Here is a 19602-nt window from a genome sequence, read left to right as displayed (position 1 = left end):
TTTTCTTGTTCGCGTGGAAGAGGCAGCAATACAATTACACAAAGTAACCACCTCTAAGATACATGAATTACGACAGCAATCATATGTGGGGGACGACTCAAGTCCTCTTCTACCGTAGACAAAAATGATACACCCTAAACGATGAGAAAATTATGTAGGATTAACAAGGAATAGAATACAACAAAAACCCAGCACTATCCACTCGGAACTGGCTCCTTAACAAGGAATAAAATACAATAAAAATCCACCCGAATCTAGCTCTGCATCATGATAAAATCCTTCTACCTCTTCTGGCTCGCTGTACAAAGGGCAACTATTGGAAACCCCGAACTGATGAATTGACCATGCGCTTGCAACCTCCAATATCTAAATCTGATTCTCTGAAAGTATGTTTTCTTGTGGAAGAATCCCCAAGGTGCCTCAAGCATTCAGCTTTTCAATAGGATAAGCATCTCCACGGAACTCTGTGAATGGTGTCGTGCTATGTACATATCACTGGAAATCCTACATGTTAGCATGAGCCTGGAAGTATAGCAAAATAATCGAACTATATTCTAAATCCAAGTGAGAGAACCTCGATCGTTGGCAACTTGAGGACGTCCTCTAGTTGGTGTAGGTGGTCTGTTAGCATTTAGCTCCTATCCCAACAATTGTAAGACTGATTAGATACACATTAAAGCAGAGAATATGTGGGTCGAAGAAGATCTGGAAATAACAAACCTGCATCCAAGTGTCCTCTATATGCCGCTCTGGTGAAGTTTCAGGAGATGTTGCTGGCGGCAACGGGTGAATAAGTTTCGGAACTACAACAAGATCTCTACCCAATACCAAGATAGCACCAGCATTATTAGCAGTACCTATAGAAAGGGAAAAAAGAACACAAATATTTTGCATAAAGATAAATCATATATATAAAGTAGAAAACCTCCAAACATCCAAAAAATTTAACATCATACCACAGTAATTAGTGGCTGAGAAAAGTGTAATTAAATGTCCCTGAGCAAATCGTTCAAATCCATCCATCACACATTCATGTGCCCGGACTATCAGTTGAAGATCATTGTTGTTGCAGAATTCCATCACACGATCAGGCTGCATGTATGCAAGTGCTTACATTAGTGCGACAGGAAATGCCTGAGAAACTACATCAGGATAGCAGTGATATCTCATATTCAAGCACCACATAAACTGAAGTACCAAAACTCCAGTTCAGAAAACAGATAAGTGACTTCAAGGACTTGTGAGTTCAATTGTCTTGAATGAAAAGAGCTTGGACATAGAAATTAAAAACATCCAACTTACTAAGATGGAAGGGGCTGCAATTGCACAAAACAAACTCAAGAAAATGACAGCCCATAGAATGTCAATCTTAACTGTATGTTTGAAATATCATATCTTTCTGTACTGGGCCCTTTTAAGTAACTCCAGTTAACTAATAAGAATGTTGCAGCTTCCCAAAATAAGAGACAATAGTTGAACGAAAACAAAAGATTCCACTACCCCAAAACAAGATCAAGAGAAAATTAACTCACTGAAATTGATACGGAATGAAAATTACTCACCCCAAAAGTGACCAACCCTGGACCTCTTGCATTTGGTCTTAATCCTTCAACGCTATCATTTTCTGTTGGGTCAGACCTAGAAACACACACTGATGTGAGAAAATATGAGTATGTAAAGTCAATGAAGGAAGCACAAGAGAAGAGAGAGACTAACCACAATAAATCCATAAGAACAATTGAGCCAGCATCCATAGTGATAGGACGCTGGATATTTTCTATTTGTTCAACATGATTAATTGACCTTCCAATACCACCATGCATACAGATTATCTTTTTCTCGATTAATGCTGCCAGAGGTAGCCAGTTGAACAATCTATTAAATCGATGCCATGCCCAAATTCCATCTCGCTCACCCTGTTGCATAAATGGACATCAGTATCCAGCTTGGACGGCAAGGACAAGCTTCACCCAGTAAATCATAACATACCATCCGTTCGATGCACTCAATTCGAAAGCCGAAAAGCGCATTAATATCTGCAGCTTCATGGTTCCCACGAATTAGATGTACATTGAGGGGATACTCAACCTAAAGCATCAATTTATGATCATCAAAATCACAGAGTAACTAAGAAGTTGAAAGCATAGCAAACATCCAGATATAAGAGGTACCTCTAAAGCAAGAAGAATTAGATACAAGAGGTACCTTTAAAGCAAGAAGAAGAGTTATCGTTTCCAAACTGTGCTGGCCTCTGTCAACATAATCTCCTAAGAATAGGTAGTCAATATACCTGGTATTCACTTACCAAAATTAGTATCAAACTAAAAGAACAAATCTTGACACATCAAACTGATCTAACTGATAGATCAATCCAAAAAATGGTACAAGTCTGCAGGAGTCAGAAGGACATGAGAGACAGCAAATAGACACCAAGAGAATACTGTGACAGCCTCACCTGAGACCGAGTAAGTCACTTAGAATATTAGTTTTGATGTATAAAGGCTACATAATCTTCTACATAGGATATTTGGTTATGCTACATAACTTTTACCAAGAGGTTTATTGGTCTCATCTTTTCCCTTCAATTGAAGACAACTACAGGATTTTATAATCAAATGGTTCCATTGCACAAAATCACAGTATATGGCGGAGAAACACAGCCAAGATGAGAAAGTACAATTATTATTCCTAATTTGAGCAATTGGGGATAATTCAGACCTTGTAAACAATATGAATTAAAACAGATTTTCATATGGGTCGGATAATGGGTTTGGGCAAATGAACCGGATGTTTTAAAATATGTATTGGCCCTCCACTTGTTGATTTTAATGATGGGTCCGGGTCCCTTAACGGCTGAGTGGTATTTGTGTTCAAATGTGTAACGGTAGGGCTATACACAGTCGAATACTCAAATGGAGGGTAGATATGAACAACTCTCAAAAGCAGAGGGGTAAATATGACCGTTTTCCATAAAATCAAAATCAGAATTCTGATAGCCCTACCGAGACACCAGACAGTTACAACACGAGCAAACTGCGACCCCGCAATTTTCAATAAAAATATCCATTCAAAATAAAAAGAGGGTAAATCGAAAAAATACTGCAATCCAAGGAATTTATGCTGTCAAAGGGCTTGGACAGAAAATAAAACAGGTAGAAGCAAGATTGAGTCAAGGCACTTACGATATATCCCCAGCAGTCGATGGGGAACCATACTCATCGAAAAGACGCATAAGATCCCCAAATTGCCCATGCAAGTCACCAAATATCTTAATAGGAGCCCTAAGCTGTAAAACGCTAGGTTCACTCGCAAATATCCTTTCGGCACTGTCACAAAGATCAGCCATCTCATTGCAGTCCAAGAAAAATTGCCGCCGAACAGGCGGCTTCCAGCCACGAGGCTTCAAAAGATGGGCAATCACCTGAGACAGTAAGGAAAAGAAATGATATAACTAACAAAATGCAGTTATTTGTCTTCATACGAAAATAACAGATTAAGTTATAAAGATGATGGCAGTTACATTTAGTACAGAACAGGTAAGTCTCTGCTTGAGATTCAGAATGGTTATGGACTAATTACCCTGATTGAATCAACGCAGTCCAATTGTATCGCAACCCCACCTCTGGTCCCCACACCCCTCCTCCCCCCCCCCAAAAAAAAAAAAAGAAAAAGAAAAAAACCCTCTGAACTCACCCTACAAGGCCACAAGACACAAAGAAGGAAATAAAAATATTATTCTCCCTCTCTTTCTTCCCTTCAAAGTATTGTTACACACTTTTACTCTCCAGTTCTTCATACAACTTCTTAGAGACCTAGAGTTATACTCACTTCAAATATATCTATAGTTTACAATGCATTTAAATATTAGTCAATTTACCCAAACTTCAGGACTAAGTATCCTAAATTTTTGTATCCTAAGTTTTTGAGTTGTTATTTTGAAATTCAAGACATAGTGTCCTAAATTTTTGAGCTGCTAATTTGAAATTCAAGACTAAGTGTCCTAAATTTCTGAACTACTAATTTAAATCCAGGACATAAGATTCAAATTTCTGGACACAATTTTCGAACTTTAGGATACGATGTCTTGAAGTTTAAACTTTAGGACATCATATCCTGAAATTTGAGCGAATCTTTAAATTATTGTAAACTGTGAATATATTTTAAGCATCATGCTTAAAAGCGACTACCTGGTGTCATTTCCACAAGATCTACACACAAGCCCACTGGACCAGGTCCGGCACATATGATTTTGAGGAAATGACGCTTTATAGCCTTCCAAAAATTTTATTAGCCCATGTTTTCCTCATTGACCCGAAATAACCTTTAGGCCCAATTTATTGACAAGTTGTATCCACTTTTCTCAATACATAGATTCTCCTCCTCTTGGAACCCTGGTTTTTCTCTACCCAAGCTGTAGTTCCCTAACTTTTTTTCTTTTTCTACGTATCCCAAGGTATAGTTCCCTTCCCTAGAACTTTTCCTTTTCCCCACACCTTTTACTTTTCTCTCTCTTCCATTTGCATTTATATATATTTTTTTTTGGTTACTTAGTAGTTAGCAAGTGTCTTTTACACTTGTATAAATTTGGACATGCATTTTTCCACTAGCACAATTCACTTAACATCCTCCCCTTTCCTTATATTCATTTCTTTTCTTATTGATTCATTTTGTAATTTTGAGTTGTTACTTAAAAAAAGGAGAAACACATATTTGCTTCTTATTTTTGTTATGTGATTGCTTGTTCTTCATCATCTTCTTTTTCAGGTCCTAAATATATTTTATAAGTACATATCTTTTGAAGTGGGTATTGGTGGTGAGTTAAAATTTTAATGGTGTTTGGAAGATACAATGCAATTTCATATAAAAGTTTTATATACACAGTGTATAAAAGTTGTATATGCACCGTTATATGTATATAATTACATTTTGTTTAATGTTATTATAAAAATTGTATATAGACTGTTTTACAATGTATAAAAATTATATATACACTATTACATTGTATAAATTTTGCATATAAAGTGTATCCTGTATTTTTCAGTGTATATTATAAAAATTGTATATATACTATTACATTGTATAAATTTTATATATAAAGTGTATCCTCTATATTTTAGTGTATCCCTAACGTATCGTTAGTGTATATTCATGGCTCTGAATATATCTAGAGACCTAGAGTTATACTCACTTCTATGGTTGGAGCCAAATTCCGTAGATGAAGCAGCAAAAGTTTCAATTTGCTGCTTCTAAAAATTCTTTTTGGATTTTTCTTCTTTCCTCACTTCATGATTAATCGAACCTGGATGAATTCTGGCTCTAATAGTTGCGCCCATTCTTAACCTGTTCTGAAAGGGTCAGCTCATGCTGAAAGAAGCATCCTCACTTAGCTATCAGCAAATCTTTTTCTTTAACATTAAATAGGAATTTAGATGCAACCACGGTCATTGCAAACCTAAGGTTAGGTTGTTGGATGGGAGATATAATGAAAAAATGAAACCTTCAATCAACGAAAAGAGCTGACAATAGGATCAGTGATGGTGAGCGGTCTCACATTCTTCGATGAAAAGCATATGGTTAAAGACCTAACCTAGCATATTTTTGCCCGATCCTTCTATTATTAAGTCTGGAAGGTACAATTTTGATCTGTTTCAATTCTTTTGAAGGTTTGACGGTCTTGAAAGATGAAAGAAAAGTAACTGTGGTATCTTCAAGACACTCCTCTCCTTTTTTCCGCTCTCCGACTCAAAGATAAGACGCGTACAATATGATCTATCATATTTTCAAAATCCAATCCTACTAGACACTAAAGTAATTGTTAACTTGAGGCAGGGAATTGGTAGAACACTGCTTTTCACTAGAGGCAAAATACAGGTAAATTCTTTAAGAAGAAATTAAAATGATAGGAGTAAGACATGAGCAGTCTGACATTAGTTTCAGATTTTGCTTTAAAGAACCACATAAACCTTTCCACCATATGCATTTTCATTTTTAACTCTGACCTCTATTTGGTAGCTGCATTTCTCCAGGGAAAAAAAACTAATAAATAAATGACAAAACAGCTATTCCTCCAAATTTGTGCATTACGACAGTCACCTCTTCCTCCTGCTATAGAGCTATGCTGTGTGTGTGTGTGTTGTTTGTTGGGGGGGGGGGGGGGGGGGGGGGTTACTTTTGCGCTACCAAATAGGGCCGTTTCGATATCTAGCTGTTAGATGTTACACATGGTCCTTCAGACAACTACACCCAAAGAAAAAGAGGCAAGAGCAAAATACACTGGATCTGAACAACGCAGCAACTTATGTAGAAAACGTTATGCACTAACTGCAAGGAGTTTACCCTTTTTACTTGCATGAATAACACATCAGACAAATAATGGTAAGCCACATTGTGATATGTAATCAGGCTATGCATCTAGAGACAAATCATTTACCTTTTTGGGAACACTGTTGATGGACATTTGACGATCCAATAGTTTTCTTGCTGCTGTTGCATTTTCTGGGGTTCCATAACTGACTCGCCTGCCTTCATTTTCGAACTGATCAATCGAAAGCTGTCGTACCATGCCACCAAGAGCTCCACCAGTCTCTGCAGCTACAACCACCTTCAATGCATTAAGGCACATCATTAGTCAACCTTATGAGCACCAAAACTAACATAGCATTAAGGATTTGAGCACTGACAGCACGGTGATGTAGCCGGACTCCAGCTGGGGCAGAATTATTTGATAAGACAGAATCGGGCTTGATCAAAGACGGCGCCTGTTTTCCACTTGGCGTTGCCTCTGCTCCACGATCTCTGTCTGGAAGTTCAACTTCTCCATTACTTTGTTGTCGAGCTTTTGCAGCTGCTAAGGTGGCAGTAATAGCCTCAGCTTCTGCGGCAGAAGCCTCCACTAGATATTCAACACCTTTGATGAGTCTCCTGCAAAACAAACCACAAGATAGATCTTTAGAAACTAATCATACAATTAACATAAAACAGATAGCAGATGCTGTCGTTCCTATGCAACTGCAAACTCACCGAGATCCTTGAAGCGTCGCATTTTCAGTGCTTATATCAGAATACATATCACCATTTATAGGGGGTGCAACAGGAGTTCCCAGTACAACTGAGCCATCATTAACTACCTCAGGGTCTGTTTGCCTTGTTCTTTCATCACCAAACCCATACCTTCCTGCTATCCTCCCAGCAGCTGCAGCTGCTGCATGTGAAGAAGCTGCACTAGTTGTTTCAGCAGCGGCCAAGTCTTCGGCAACAAGCAAGTCATCTAGCAATACCCCTGCAAAAAAACACAGCAGGACTAAACTTGTTGCAGGAACCAAGAGGTGATCTGAATAACTTCTCCCAAGGCATTTTCATTACACTTTTTTTTTCCTTACAGTTGGAAACATGCAACAGATACAATTGAGCCTGTATGATTTTCACATCTGACAGAGTAACATGGTGACTCAAACCCACAACCGTAAATGTTGGAAGTGGAGGGTGCTTGCCACTTGAGCAACCCTCTCTTTTTTTATGACCGAAAAATCCGTTTTGAGCCAACCCTCTAGGCACACCGCAGTGTCCGGAACTCGGGAACCTTCTCCACTTAAATACCAGAGTTAGTTCGCTTGGCGCAAGGCTCGAACCTATGACCTAAGACACAAGTCCCTCAACCTTTGCCAATTGAGCTACCCTCTCTTGTCTGGCCTCAGTGCAGTTATTAAAATTTTTTGAACAGAGAAAGTTGTTCATCTACGTGCAAACATTACTTATCAGTATGAGTTGCACCACATCATTACAGCTAAAGTGGACCAGTTCTAAAACTCTTGAATGAAATCCTTTTACACCCGACTGGAATAGGCCCTCCATTAATTCAGCACTTGATCTTAGCCAAAAGGCCAAGAAAGGTATAATAATAATAATACAGTACTTGAAAAGTGACAATGTGAGTTTATTTTTCAGTGATATCTAATTACTGAGTCAGATAACTTGCTATGCACCAGTGGCAGGATAAGCGTTACACCGATGAAAGACACAGGAACCAGCATGAGTGTGCTTCATGAAAACCTTTATTCTAACAGGCTATATGCACACTAGAGAACGGGATTTAGCTAGTGAAGACCACTTATGAATGCCTAAACCATAGCACATCCTGAACCAGCCCTGGAGCCGAAGAAAGAAGATAGAAGATACTTTTAGTTACTTTACAATTTCTTTTTTTCACAGTTCTGGCCAGCTAGTTACTTTACTATTCCAAGAAAAAGTAAGAATGACTGTCATCTGAAATCAAACTTGAAAGCAAATATAAGAACATTGATTGATGTCTATCTTATAGTCTTACCACCACGCAGACCACCATAAATAAATATCAAGTCACCAACAGCAGCAGCCGCATGTCTACAACGTCTGGTCAATTCAACTGCAGCATCTCCCCCAGCTGCGTCTGCACTGTATCTGCCAGTTCTAGGACTAGTGACAACAGACTTCGTGTCACACCACACTCCTGCGGCAGTATCAAGAACTGCCAAAAGGGGGTAAAGAACCATAATAGTGAGGGATGAACATAACAGTGCAAAAAGTGTTATCTCTACTATGTATCGACCAAAAGCAAAAAATACCTGCTATACTAGATGAATCCTCCACCATGCGTCCACCACCAAGTGCCCCTCCAGATACATGGAGCCGAGCATTAACAAAAACCTATAATATCAGAACGTAATTGATAAATACCGTATCCATGTGAAAGTATGCAGTTGATCAAAGGAATGAAACAAACACGTACAGCAGCATGTTGATATCTAGAGGATGGTGACACACCAGGAGCAATGGCCCATTCCCAGCGCCCATCTCTATGCTTGGCAAGTCCATATGCGCTGGCCAGTGGCTGTGGATGAACAAAGCAGTGGGAAAAGTAAGTACAAGTACAATCAACCAATGAGCGCAAGAGCATACGAGGAAGTAACAATTTAAAAGCTCGGGGCCCCATCCAATTAACAATTATACCAAAAGAAGATGAAAGAGCAATAAAAAAAACACAACTCTTGAGTTCATCACTTATGTTACATGGATCTTCAAATCTGTTTTGACGAACCCATGTCAAACAGGTGTAGTATAGGTGTGGATACTTTATGGCTCTAAAGAATACATTAAGAATACCAAAAATCAAACACTGCACTGGACACTTACGCAACCCCATATACGTACTCATATAGTCGGTACAAAAAAATTTCTGCCCTGCATCATTGCACTATAATCCCCATAACCTTTTGAGTATCCAACTAAACCAATCACATGGTGGAAGTTGAAAACACGGTTTTCTGAAGTACCATCAAACCATGCTGCATATACTTCCTTAACCTCAAGCCCCAGACATCCATTGTTCATTAATCTCAAATCACCAATCCGCTCCACCACTCAAATTGTTATTGCTATGTTTAAGTGGATGAAGCTCAACACGGCATCATCTTTCACTGACAGTTTCTTGGGCATAGAAATCCGGAAAAGATAGTTGCTAAGTCTGTTATTTTTAAGTGAGTTAGCGAAAGAGTACAGAAACAATAGTTGGAAGTATCTAAAAGATGATATGATAACAAGATATCACATCAAATTACAATGCTCAACACAAACTTCAGAAAATACAAATCATGGAAATCTCTCTTTTCACTCTTATGTCCTTAATTTTATAGCGAAAAAAAAGGCTTTGCAATATTAAGCTTAAGTTAGAGGAAATGTCTTTAGAAATGTAGTTTGAGAGGCAAACGTCATAACCTACTGAAAAACAAATAAAACAAAAGGTCAAAATGATATGAGATTTCGATCATAAGTTTTTGGCAAAGCATTTAGGGACTAAGGTAGGACTTTACACTCCTCTAGTTACTAGCACACTTCCCCTTATTTTATGGACCACATAACCCTCTTTTTGGTCCTCTCTCCCCTTTCTTAACTAGCTTTGCACTCATATGCCTTTTATAAACCAGAAAGAGACAACGAAAATACTTACAACCAATAAAACAGACTGCTCTAGATGAAAATCAGCTTTCTCTTCAATAAGCAAATCCACCAATGGATGTCTCAAAGTATGAGAAGAAGTCGCATTTTCCGCAACATTAAAGGCTATAACACAATCAAACATTTAGTTGAGCAGGCATTGTGGGAAACAAAGTTTTGTACTCTGACAATTTCTTTTTACATGTCCTTAAGATTTTACTGCATATACAGCCAATTGTGAATAGATCAAATCTTCTTCTTCTTTCACAAGGTTCTTGGGTGGGGATCCTTATTTTGGCGATGAACTTTTCCCCAAATGTAAGGCTAGGTTCTACCACACATAAGTCAAAGCGGCAAAGCAGAGGGGCTGCAGACTAATAGGGTATCACCAAGCAGAATGTTGCAGGGATCATGGAATAAGGATTGTGTTAGGTACCAGAGAAGGGAAGGGGGAGGGGAAGGCTGGCACTGGGAAAACGGTTTCCCAGCAGAGGTTGGCAGATGGGTAGATCAGGGAGAACAAGGTGGCAATGCAATGGAGTACAACCAAGGTAGGGATCAAGAAGGCTAGAGATTAGGGAGATCTGCAGAGTGTAATCATGAGACGTGAGACAAAGCTAGAAAGGTGAGAGGACATGACAAAAAAGTGAGGTAATAAGAAACGTCGTTCTCCATAGAAATAATAAAGGAGTATATTTAACAAAAAAGAGAAAGATAAAGAGCTCCACCCAAGTTTATCCATTAAAGCGATTAACCACTAAGTAGGTACACGAAATGGGAAAAGTGAAGCACCTCCAAACAAATGAGCAAAATTTGGGGCAGAGAGACAGAGGATGTTCACATAAAATGGTTACAGACATAATTAACTAAACAAAGGTGTCCTCGCCTAAGCAATTTTTTCAAATTCGACTCTCAATGCAACCTATCATAAGAAAAGCAGTTTGCATGCACTTGGCTGAGGAGGTAGTTTGTCTCACATATGAGGATGCCGAAAAGACAAGTAAATGAATAAAAGAGTCCCTTCCCTAGCAGCAAAACTTTTTAGAAGAGGTGATTCACATAATAAAATAAGAGAATGACTCTATGTGAGGAAATGGAAATAAAGAGGAGTCAGAGAAGGAGAGAGAAGGAGATAGGGCTGAGACAAAGAAAGCATGATTTGTTCTAGAAAGAGAACAATCTTTCTAGCGAGATATCCTTCTAACTTTTACGTGCAAGTAAAAATGCTAATGATAAAAACCAAGGGAACAAGTAAATCAGTATAAAATCCATCATTTTTTCTTATTGCATCAGAAAGCATGCTTCGCTCACCACACTATTGGCATCCCTCCAAACAAATGAGCAAAATTTGGGGCAGAGAGACAGAGGATGTTCACATAAAATGGTTACAGACATAATTAACTAAACAAAGGTGTCCTCGCCTAAGCAATTTTTTCAAATTCGACTCTCAATGCAACCTATCATAAGAAAAGCAGTTTGCATGCACTTGGCTGAGGAGGTAGTTTGTCTCACATATGAGGATGCCGAAAAGACAAGTAAATGAATAAAAGAGTCCCTTCCCTAGCAGCAAAACTTTTTAGAAGAGGTGATTCACATAATAAAATAAGAGAATGACTCTATGTGAGGAAATGGAAATAAAGAGGAGTCAGAGAAGGAGAGAGAAGGAGATAGGGCTGAGACAAAGAAAGCATGATTTGTTCTAGAAAGAGAACAATCTTTCTAGCGAGATATCCTTCTAACTTTTACGTGCAAGTAAAAATGCTAATGATAAAAACCAAGGGAACAAGTAAATCAGTATAAAATCCATCATTTTTTCTTATTGCATCAGAAAGCATGCTTCGCTCACCACACTATTGGCATCCCTCCCTCCACAAAGCAGAAGAAGACCATCAGATCGCGCACTTGCAGTTGCGTACCTAGCCAAGTAACAAGAGCAGATTAGGACTTCATTACTTTACTGGACACTTGGACCAGATTAGATTCACAAGAATTTATCTTCAGTTGGACATCACCAGAGGAAACTAGTGAGAATACACAAACAAAATTCAGAATAGATGAAGATGCAAATGTGTAAAATGCACTCCGACAGCTTTAGTTCAACAAACAGTACAGTCTAAAGAGACTTTGCTAAAAAAATGTAGAAGTTTTGAAAAAATAAGAGACCAACATATGCTCAAACTGTCACAACTGTTCATCAAATACCCATCTTCAGATAAGAAAAAAATGTACATCCCACTGCTTGAGCCTTTGTCATGTTTATGTTTCAAAATTGGTGTGTCCGGGCCATCGAGCATGCACCTAAACTAATCAACCAAGACAATTTGCAATATAAGCACACGTAACAAAGACCTGCCAATAATGACTACAGCAGATGGGCTCCCAGTAAGTGTAGTAGCGGATTTTGAACCTAGAATGACCATATTGTTATCCTATGCCTCAATCAAACTCCCTAGAAGACATGCCAAGATATATCTTCTTTGTTTCATTGAATTCTTTATTTTCTTCTAGGTCAGCGAAAAACTTATAAGAAACATCACCAGAAGGATTAACTTGTTTTATTAATATTGAAAACTCGTACCTTTACTTCACTATTAAAACCTCAGAAAAGGAGCTTCGCTCATCATGTATGAAAACAGAAAAGTAGGTGCAAGAAAACATGCTATTCTAGAGAGATGGCAACTCCGTCAGTAGCAACTGAAACTGACTTGAAACCAAGAACATGCCAGCGAGGTGCATAATTGAGCCACTCAACCATCAAATAGTAGCAATAGTTTGTGGAATTTCAAGTTTTAGTTTCCTAAAATCATACCAGGGCAACATTTCCATCATATCTACCTCTTCAAAAATAAGGACTTATCCACGGAAATGCTGATACCAATAATTCAGCAAATTTCTCTTTTTTGAAGTCAATGTCGTATATATATCTTTACTGAAATAGTCTATACAGTATGGTTTTCTGAACAAGGCTTAAGCACAATAACCACCACCACCACTTCCGAAAACATCATATTTTTTGAATGTGATTTATGAAGTCAACAATTTATTGATTTTTCCTGCACAAGCACAACAACAACAACAAACCCAATATAATCCCACAAGTGGGGGCTGGGGAGGGTAGCGTGTACGCAGACCTTGTCCCTATCACGTGAAGGTAGATAGGTTGTTTCTGATAGATCCTCGGCTCAAGAAAAGGTGAAAAAGGAAGAGAAAGGAAGAAGAAGAAGAAGAAGAAGAAGAAGAAAAAAGAAAAAAGAAGAGAAGGAAGAAGAAGAAAAAGAAGTAGTACCAAACAATAACAACAGGAAAATAAGATAACTAAAGCGCACGAGATCATAGGACATAACAGGGATCTACGAATATGAAAATACAAGAGTACTACTAATACTACCGGTAAAGAAAGGGGAAACTCTCGACTACTTACTAACCTTCTACCCTAATTATCGACCTTTACACCCTCCTATCAAGGGTCATGTACTCAGCAAGCTGAAGCAGCGCCATGTCCTGCCTAATCACCTCTCTGTACTTCTTAGACCTACCTCTACCTCTTTTCAAACTTGCCATGACCAACCTCTCACACCTTCTAACAAGAGCATTTGTGCTTCTCCTCGTCACGTGCCCGAACCATCACAGCCTCGACTCCCGTATTTTGTCCTCCACGGGGGCCACTCCAACTTTGTCTCAAATAATTTCATGTCTAATCTTATCTCTCCTGGTATGCCCACACATCCATCTTAGCATCCTCATTTCTGCTACTTTCATCTTTTGAACATATGGGAGTTCTTAATTGGCCAACACTCAGCCCCATACAGTATAGTTGGTCTAACCACCACTCCGTAGAACTTAATCTTAAGTTTTGGTGACACATTCTTATCACATAAAACACCGGATGCGAGCCTCTATTTCATCCACCCCCAGTCCAATACGATGTGTGACATCTTTGTCAATCGCTCTGTTACCTAAAGCATCGAATACAAGGAAGTGAACAAAATGTTGACAGAGGATCAAGGATACAAATAAAAAAGCATGTGACTTAAAATGTATAAAAACTTTGCAACTTTAAAATCTTGATTTAAAGGAACTACTTCTTAAACATATGACTATTTGCTCTACTCTAAAGACAATACTAGAAAAGGAATGTCATTTTCCTCACAAGTCTATTTACAATACGTAGTAATGCCTCTTGATTCTTTTGAGTGTAGCGAACAAATTCCACGCATAGTTATCTCATGTCAACATTAATATGTATGGAAAAGAAGTTAGTGTTACGCACCAGTAAAGCCAAATTGAAAACTCTTGTTTTATAGCCGAGAAATCCCCGAGGGCTAGTGGCACACAATTTGAGATTCGATGGATAATGCCCCCTAACATTCTCCACTTAAATACTAGGCTTTTGTCTGCGCCAAGGCTTGAACCCGTGACATGTGCCTAATCCACACATCACGTGCTACGTTAAAAGCTACATTTAAATCTCATGGAAAATACTTTTTAATTGGAATAATTAACCAATATAACAACTCAGTCTCAAAATGAAGTTAGTTGAGCCGGCTACATGAATTATCACTATCCGAATCGCTTCATTTCGACTCGTTCTATACAATATTTAAAAAAATTATGTTCTCTAACACTAGAAGGCTCTAAGTTTCAAAAAGTAACAAATTTCTAACATTAGTAAAAGACTCCAAAAAATTATTGAACCTAAAGTGAGCTAACCAATATGACCAAGCCTCAATCCCAACAAATTGGTATCACATATATGGATAATTTTCTTTCATTATGACCTATTTTTCTCTAAGTCTCCACAAATTTCAAGAGATTCTACGTCTTTGAAACAACTTTCTTCAATGTGCATCTAGAAGTCAACTTAGGACATGACCAAACCATCTCAAGTGATCTTCTCTTATATTGCACTTACAACTATAACAAGCTTAATACTTCTTTTTAAAAGTCAAAAGATCTAAGCAATTTCCCAATATCATGTCCCCACACAAAGTATGTTTTTATTTTCCGAGAGAATTATAACATTGTATTCATCAGTACAACATGTAAAGGCAACAGCATTTATAAGCTACAGGCCCTTGTGTATTTTACAAGGCTTCCAAAAATTGCAAAATAGATTCAGCATCTACTAAAGAAGACTCTTTACACCAAAACTAAAGATTTAAAATACAATTCATTTTAACTACTTGAATGAGCTGCTAGTATCTTCAAAACATTTGTTGTTTCTTTTCCTCCAGTAGTAAGTATGGTTTATATCAAATACAATATGGAATATCTTTATAACACCAAAAGCTTATAAAAAACAAAAGGGAGCTGCTAGCTCTTCTCCTCAAAGGATTTTCTACACACTTAAGTATCGTATTTCATTCCTTTCAAATTAACAAGAAAAGAAAATACGGAGTGACCTTCTACAGCTCTTTATTTCATGTATCCAGCTTCTTTATCCTCCAACCAGTCGAGGACTTTGCAACTGTTTCAGGTAGCGTTCACATATTGTTGAAAATGAAAAGGAACAAAGCTAATAACTCTATCGCAAAAGTGCACCAGAAGATGGTTCACTTTCTGCCTACTTTATACGCAAGCAAAACCAATGAACTATGATGCAATTTCATTTCCTTAAATTATCTGCCATCAAATGCACACACCACTCGGAAACTGGCCAGCTTTTTAGATGTCAATGATCCATCATAAGTCAACACATACTTTTATAAGCCAAAGAAATAAAGACACCCCCTCCCTTAAGGGAAAAAAAAAGAAAGAATAAGCTGGATTATTGGACTTGGAACTCGGGTATAGATAACAAAATCATCACGATGTAGGTATCTCAAGAAATGACCATGAGGCATTTTCTTTTATGAATAGAGTACAAAAGATCACTTGCATTTTCTTATATGGATAACCCCCCCAACCAAACCCCGGAAAAGGAGCCCAACAGTAACTCTTTCCCACTTTGCCTTGGTGACTTGAAACTCCAACCTTGTGGTTGGAGGGGAGAGTTATCTTCAAGAAATGACCATGAGGCATTTTCTTTTATGAATAGAGTACAAAAGATCAGGTACATTTTCTTATATGGATAGCCCCCCAACCAAACCCCGGAAAAGGAGCCCAACAGTAACTCTTACCCACTTTGACCCCTTGGTGACTTGAAACTCCAACCTTGTGGTTGGGGGGGAGAGTTACCTGTTGGCCATCCCTTGGTGACTTGAAACTCCAACCTTGTGGTTGGAGGGGAGAGTTACCTGTTGGCCATCCCTCCCTTGTCAAGGGATCAGATTTATTCTAAACAGTCACTGAAGACTACCACTGTTTACCACATGCTGCTTCTTTGATTGATATGTACAAACAAAACTTCATGTTCTTCACCATGTAATAAAAAACATAAAGTTCAAAAAAGCAAATTGAATACAGTCAAAAGTAACAAGAGAATATGAAAGTCATGTTCAATGAGGAACTAAAATACACATCTTCAAGAAAGCGATCATGAAATTTACATGCAAGGAGGTGGACCTTCACCCTCAGGTTCCAATTTGCGCCATTCATATGGCTTGGCAGCTGTGTCCAAAGCCCAAACATCCGCTAGAGGCCGTTTTCCTGAAAATAATGGATCAACTTTTTATTTCTTAAACTTTAAATGCTTAAAAATGGGGAGGGTTTTTTCACGGGACTGACCATCATTTCCACCAATAGCCATGAGATATCTTTGCCCTACCAAAGCCATGACATGGCCATAACGTGGCCCTGGACCAGGTCCTTGGACCACAACCCTGAAAAGACCAGAATTATCTCAGTAGTTGATCAGCACTTCCATATTTCACACTTCACCAGCATACACCACGTTCACTGAAACTAAGTCATTACTTGAACTGCTAAATGCTAACCTGTGCCATCGTGGGCGTTGTTGTGTAAGGTCCAGAACATGAAGATCCTCAGCTGACAAACCAGCTGGACCAATTCCACCCTGGGATGGATAATATAGAGCATCTTAATTAGCTGAAGTAGATGATCATGGACACCCCAGACAAAATACTATAAGTTTTTGATGAAGTAATGAGTTTTATAGAAAAAGGCATCAAAAAGATGCAAGAAGTACAAGAGGGGGAAAGAGTCAGCTTTGATACAAAAAAGAGAAGAAATACTGGGCTAAAGCAAAAGAACTGACAAAATCCAAAAAGTTAATATGGCAATCTACAGGGGCTAAATACAAATACTATAAGTTTAAACCAACCTGAATAACAACCATGGTTCCAACGGCTGTAGCAACATGAGCAGCCCTTGGCGTGGGTGGCTCTCCTATGGGAGTCATCCTGTGATCATTAAGAAGCAGAGACATACTTTATCCATTCTCAGTAAACCACAAAATAGAAAGTAGCTTATCAGTGATACCAATAGCCACTTACCTAGACCATTTATTTGTCAAAACATCATAGCAGTGCACATCAGCTGTAGCACCTGCTAAACCTGCAATTAAGATCTCTTCTATCAATTGATTATTCTACAAAAAACAAATTCTGTTTCTTTTTTATGCATAAACATTGTATTCAGAGGTTTTCTGAGACCAGTAAAAATCATTTCACTCGTTGCATTTAGTCTACACAACTGGAAAGTATACCATATCCTACTCAAGTCCAAAAATTGCCCAGAAAAAAGGGTACAAGTTGGATAAATAGGAAACTTCAAGGAAACGTACGAATTCCAGCACTTCCAGCAGCAGAAGGAGTCCCTGAAGCAGCAGAATTCCCTTCAAGCGCAGTTGCACCACCAAAGAGAATAAGCCTGGGACCAATGTAATTGGGGCTACCCTCCTCTCCAACCGCCGGTACAGCCGTTAAGGTATGTCCACACCTCGGCCCTGGACCATCCTCCTTCTTCTCTAGAACAGCGTGCACCACCGAGTACGTCGGAGCACACCTCGGCCCCGTCACCGGAGTACTGCCCTGCTGCTGCTGAGAAGTTGCCGGATGCTGCTGATCCTGAGGAGTCTCCGGCGGAGATCCTCCAGCCGATGACTGGCCGTTTAGCTGCTCCGACGACGCGCCGTTATTCTGATCGTGATCGGATTCCGATGACATCGCTGAATCCACGTCCATATCCCCCACCTCCAAACCCTAGATTCTTAAGCTTGTCGGAGCTCCAATTCTCAACCATGCGCATTTCGGATCAACATTTCCAATCCAGTTCAGACCCCAAATGTCGAAAATTACAAATTCAGATCCTCTGTTTCAAAAACATCCAAATTTTAGGAGAAAATTACAGACCAAAAGAGAGAGAAGTCTAAGTTTTTCTTCTCTCTTCTTCTTCTTCTTCTGAAGAAACTTCAAGGCGGTCGAGGAATAACAATCCAAACAGTTCCTCTCTCTAAAACGCTCTTCTTCTCTGTCCAATCCTCGATCACTCGTTCTCTCTCTCTCTACGAATATTTAAATGTATGTATAGGCGCACATTTAGGTATATCTATCTGTATCTATAGATTTATACGTATTTTTCTGCACATAAAGTATCTCTGTCTCTCTCATCTGTCTAAGGGCTATGAAGAAATCTGACTACACTGGACTTTATTTTTACCTCTCAGGGTACAAGTCCTGAAGCGAGATTTACACTGTGTTTATGCAGATCGTGCAGATATTACAGCATGTGGTACAGCAGCTTTAACGGTGATAACCGGTTCCGATTTCAACGGGAAGGGTTCCCTCGTTGATTGGGTGAAAATGAAGGATTTAATGAGACGCGCATGAGCGGCGCGTGTGGAGATGGATGAAAGTGATTCAACCTGACGAATACATATGGGATGAGAGATTGGCTTTGACTAAAGATAATGGTTCATGATTATCAAGTTACTGGTCTATTTTCAATGAGTATAAATTTTGTAAGTTAAATAAATAAATATTATTTAGATAGCGATGGTGCCCAACACTACAGCTAGGCAAGTCAACTAGTGATTTAAACACATATTCAACTTTTTAAAAATTAATCGAGTAATTAAACTCTTATAACTTGCAAGAATTAAGACAATATAAAAAGATCCGATAAATTAAAAAAAATACACGAACATAATTAAATTCAAAAATTCTACTAGTGTGTGCCAAGACCTGGTGTCACAAGTGTATGAGTATCTAGTAGATTATACAAAAATTCTAAATACTGTCTGAAATGAAATAGACAGAATAAAATTTCAAGAAGAGGCACTAGTTGCTGCAGAACGGCTCAGAAAGGCAGCTCACCACTAAGTATCTGGACAACGTGGATGCGCGCTCATAGGTCCAACTATAGCACCTGTCTCAGGTCCTGCACAAAAAGTGCAGCAAGTGTAGCATGAGTACGTAAACAATGTGTACCCAGTAAGTATCAAGCCTAATCTCAAAGAGGTAATGACGAGAGGTCGACTTTGACACTCACTAAGAGTCAATAATAATAAATAAATAAATATAGAAATATTTAAATCTACATGATTTATAGAATTAATAATAATTTTCTTTAACTAATAGAAATAATTAAATTCCTTCAAATACGACAATTCCCAATTTATTTAACTTCACAAGCTGCAATTAAAATATCAAGGTATCGTGTAATTATTATTATTAGGCACGATTTCTGCCGAGGTCGTACGACCCGATCGAGAGTGTCGCGTATACTACCGAG

General features: G+C 38.5%; 1 protein-coding gene across 1 annotated transcript; it reads right to left on the bottom strand.

Moving 5' to 3' along the window:
- Positions 1-554: 554 nt before the first annotated feature.
- LOC104084794 (serine/threonine-protein phosphatase BSL3-like) lies at positions 555-18775 on the bottom strand. Its single transcript, XM_009588745.4, has 21 exons — positions 17654-18775; positions 17364-17424; positions 17192-17270; positions 16845-16924; positions 16636-16730; positions 16458-16557; positions 11816-11885; positions 8765-8866; positions 8601-8682; positions 8324-8503; positions 7021-7279; positions 6681-6921; positions 6431-6601; positions 3183-3421; positions 2206-2290; positions 1990-2088; positions 1717-1916; positions 1563-1638; positions 957-1092; positions 721-857; positions 555-638 (listed from the first exon to the last, which is right to left on the bottom strand). The coding sequence occupies exons 1-21, from the start codon at positions 18051-18053 to the stop codon at positions 555-557; spliced, it is 2976 nt and encodes a 991-aa protein (XP_009587040.1). The 5' UTR covers positions 18054-18775.
- Between the last annotated feature and the right edge of the window lie 827 nt (positions 18776-19602).

This window comes from Nicotiana tomentosiformis, chromosome 6 (genome assembly GCF_000390325.3).
Source record: "Nicotiana tomentosiformis chromosome 6, ASM39032v3, whole genome shotgun sequence".
NCBI classification, from domain to species: domain Eukaryota; kingdom Viridiplantae; phylum Streptophyta; class Magnoliopsida; order Solanales; family Solanaceae; genus Nicotiana; species Nicotiana tomentosiformis.
The sequence above is the reverse complement of the archived record's forward strand: the minus strand, read 5'-3'. Positions and strand labels throughout refer to the sequence as shown.